Below are 3,592 nucleotides of genomic sequence, written 5' to 3'. Positions count from 1 at the left end.
GCCCCCCCGTCTCCCGGCGCTGCGGCGGGCGCTCCCGGCGGGCGCTCCGGGGCTGCGGTGGCGGCGGCGGCGGCAGCGGCGCTCTCCGGGCAGGTAGGGAGGAGGTGGCGGTGCCGGGGGACCGGGGGGGACACGCACCCGCTGAACCGGGGGGCACTGAGGAACCGGGGAGCCCCGGGCACCGAGCCAGCCCCGGGCACGTCCGTCCCCGCCGGCGGCTGCGGAGCCGCCCCCGCTCCGCCGCATTTTCGGGGMTGCTCCGTGTCCCCCCCGGTCCCCGGCGCTGCTCTCGGGGGTGTCCGGTACTCGGTGACCGCGGGAGGGACCCTCCCTCCGTGCGACCCCGGGGTCCCCCCATGTCCGAGGGGTTTGGGGGGATCCCCTGCAGCCCCCCCGGCCCGGAGCGGATTCCCGGGGCTGCCCGGTCACCCTGAAGGCGGTGCCCGCTTTTGGGGTCACTGCAGACCCCGCTTGGGCTGAGCCCCCCACGGGTGGGGCAGTGGGGAGGGGTCACACACCGCGGGCAGTGGGGTGGGGGTCGTGCCARCCTCGGCGGGGACAAAACTGGGGACCCCTGAGTGGGGTGGGGACACTGCTGGAGCGGGGACGGAGCCGGGGGGTTCATGGGGACGCTCTGTGGGGTCCCATCGCCCCCTAATTGRGGGTCCTGGCTCTYGGGGAGGATCCAAAGGAATTTTKKGGGATTTTGGGGTGCTGGGGCCTCTCCCTATTTTGGGCTCCATGCACCGAACCCGTGCTGCATCCAGGAACACCCCGAACCCCACAGAGGGGTCACGGTGTGGGGTGCAGGAGGTGGGTCAGGGGTTGGACACCCTCCCTGCCCTCCTCCCGGCCCCTCTGCGCTGCTCGGGGCTGATCCTGCTGGGATGGGGGGCTTTGGGCACCCCGGGGTGGGGAGGGACCCCCGAGCAGGGATCTGTCACCACCCCCAGCCCTTCCTGAGGCTCCGGTGCTCACCGGAGGCACAAAAAACGAACCGGAGGCAGCGGAGGAGCTGAAAATAACCCTCCTCCGGGGGATGTGACCCAGATCCGGCCARCCCCGAGGCTGGGCCGGACCCAGAACCGCTCCGCAGGGCCGAGCCCAACCCCCTCCCCTCCTCCGGGCTGCTCTGCCCTCCTGATCCCAATTATATAGCACCTATATATTATGCAAATGAGCTATAAGGGCTTATTACGCAAACGGGAGGCGCTGCCCGGCGCTGGGTGGTCCCCGGGAGCGGCCCCGACGGCTCAGAGCGGCCGGCGGGGATGGCCGGAGCAGCATCGGTGTCCGGCCGGGTGTCCGGGGGAGCTCTGCCCCGTCCCTGTCCCCTCCTCCTGTAGCGCAGCGCGACCCCCGAGCCGGGCCAGCCCCTCACCCAACCCCGGSAATGGGGAAACAGAACAGCAAACTGCGGCCGGAGATGCTCCAGGACCTGCGGGAAAACACGGAATTCTCCGAGCTGGAGCTGCAGGGTTGGTACAAAGGSTTCCTGAAGGATTGTCCCTCGGGGATGCTCAACGTGGAGGAGTTCAAGAAGATCTACGCCAACTTCTTCCCTTACGGCGACGCCTCCAAGTTCGCCGAGCACGTTTTCCGCACTTTCGACACCAACGGCGACGGCACCATCGATTTCAGGGAGTTCATCATCGCCCTGAGCGTCACCTCCCGCGGGAAGCTGGAGCAGAAACTCATGTGGGCTTTCAGCATGTACGACCTGGACGGTAACGGCTACATCAGCCGCGAGGAGATGCTGGAGATCGTGCAGGTAAAGGGTGGCTTCGCTCCTGGGTGTCCCCTGGGTGTCACACGGGGTTGGGGTGGCCCAGGACGGGGTTTGGTGGAGTCTGGGATGGGTTTTGTTGCTGTTATCGGGGATCAGCTCATCCTGGATTATCCCAAATCCTTATCCCGAATCCTTTTCTGCTTGGGGATGTCCCTTTGTCACCCCATCCTGTGGCTCTTCCAAATTGGCCAGAGATGCTTTCCTTGCCCAAACCCCAACTTGGTGGCATTGAGAGGTGACTTTCACGGCCACCACGGTGCCATCCCGGTGGTCACCTCCTCCCTGGCTGTGCTGGGATCTGACCCCCCAATCCCACGGGAAAAACATTGAACGCCAACCCCATTCCCAGAAAAGCAAAACCCAAATCTCTGGCCCTGTCCGGGGTGAGCAATGCCACCATCCCCACTGTCCCCATTGTCACCCCATTGTCCCTCCGCCAGGCCATCTACAAAATGGTCTCGTCGGTGATGAACATGCCCGAAGATGAATCCACCCCGGAGAAACGGACGGAAAAAATCTTCCGACAGATGGACACTAATAACGACGGTAAATGAGACGAGCGCCGGGGGATTAGGGCAAGGTCTCACGGCTAAATCTGGGCTCTTCGGAGGAGCTGCACGCACGCTGTGGCCACTGGAGTGACCACTGCGGTGGCCACAGTGGCCAGAGGGGCTCAGGGTGCTGGACACCCCAGGGCGTCCATCCTGGGTGGTTTTTTGGCGTTTTGGATATTTTTAGGGTGTTTTTTGAGTAGTTTTGGATGTTTTTAATGTGGTTTTTGTTTGTTTTTTAAGCAGTTTTGGATGTTTTTAATGTGTTTTTTGTTTGTTTTTTTGAGCAGTTTAGGATGTTTTTAGGGTGTTTTTTTGTTTGTTTTTTGAGCAGTTTTGGATGTTTTTAGTGTGTTTTTTGTTTGTTTTTTGAGCAGTTTTGGATGTTTTTAGGGTGCTTTTTGTTTGTTTTTTGAGCAGTCTTGGATGGGTTTAGGGTGGTTTTTGTTTGTTTTTTTGGCATTTTGGGTATTTTTAGGGTGTCGTTTGTTTGTTGAGCAGTTTTGGATGTTTTTAGGGTGTTTTTTGTTTGTTTTCTGAGCAGTTTTGGATGTTTTTTGTGTGTTTTTTGAGCAGTTTTGGATGTCTTAATGTGTTTTTTTTTTTGGTTTTTGAGCAGTTTTAGATATTTCTAGGATGGTTTTAAAATTTTTTTTTGGTAGATTTTGCATGTTTTAGGGTGTTTTTGTTTCTTGGGGCAGGTTTTGATGGTTTTAGGAGGTGTTTTTTTTGTTTTAGGCAGATTTTGGATGTTTTGGGCAGTTTTGGATATTTTCAGGGTGGTTTTTTTTTCTTTGTGAAGTTTATGATGGTTTTCAGGTGGGTATTTTTTGGTTTTGGGGTGATTTTGGATGTTTTGATGATTTTTTTTTGCGGGGCAGTTTTGGATATTTTTAGAGTGTTTTTCTTTTGTTCTTTGTGCAGTTTTTTATGGTTCTAGGGTTTTTTTTGTTTTTTGTTTTTTTTGGTCAGATTTTGTATGTTTTAAGGTGTTTTTTTATTTTTTGGGGTGATTTTGGATATTTTGATAATTTTTTTTATTTTTGGGGCAGTTTTGGATATTTTCTGGATGTTTCCTGGTGGTGGGCAGTGGCTGAGTTGTTTCCTTTCCCCACAGGGATGCTCTCGYTGGAGGAGTTCATCCGAGGGGCCAAGAGTGACCCGTCCATCGTGCGCCTGCTGCAGTGTGACCCCAGCGGGGCCGTGCAGTTCTGAGCTGGCCCCACTGACCCCAGAGCCCCCCAGAGACCCC

At 56.7% G+C, this 3,592-nt stretch overlaps 1 protein-coding gene across 1 annotated transcript; it reads left to right on the top strand.

Annotated features, from left to right (window-relative positions):
• Window positions 1-1,201: 1,201 nt before the first annotated feature.
• LOC130588066 (neuron-specific calcium-binding protein hippocalcin) lies at window positions 1,202-3,586 on the top strand. Its single transcript, XM_057389023.1, has 3 exons — window positions 1,202-1,771; window positions 2,230-2,335; window positions 3,458-3,586. The coding sequence occupies exons 1-3, from the start codon at window positions 1,394-1,396 to the stop codon at window positions 3,553-3,555; spliced, it is 582 nt and encodes a 193-aa protein (XP_057245006.1). The 5' UTR covers window positions 1,202-1,393; the 3' UTR covers window positions 3,556-3,586.
• Window positions 3,587-3,592: the final 6 nt, after the last annotated feature.

Source organism: Malurus melanocephalus, unplaced genomic scaffold (assembly GCF_030028575.1).
Source record: "Malurus melanocephalus ecotype Western Australia unplaced genomic scaffold, MMel_1.1 scaffold_3243, whole genome shotgun sequence".
Lineage (NCBI taxonomy): Eukaryota > Metazoa > Chordata > Aves > Passeriformes > Maluridae > Malurus > Malurus melanocephalus.
This window is presented reverse-complemented; position numbering and strand designations above follow the sequence as displayed.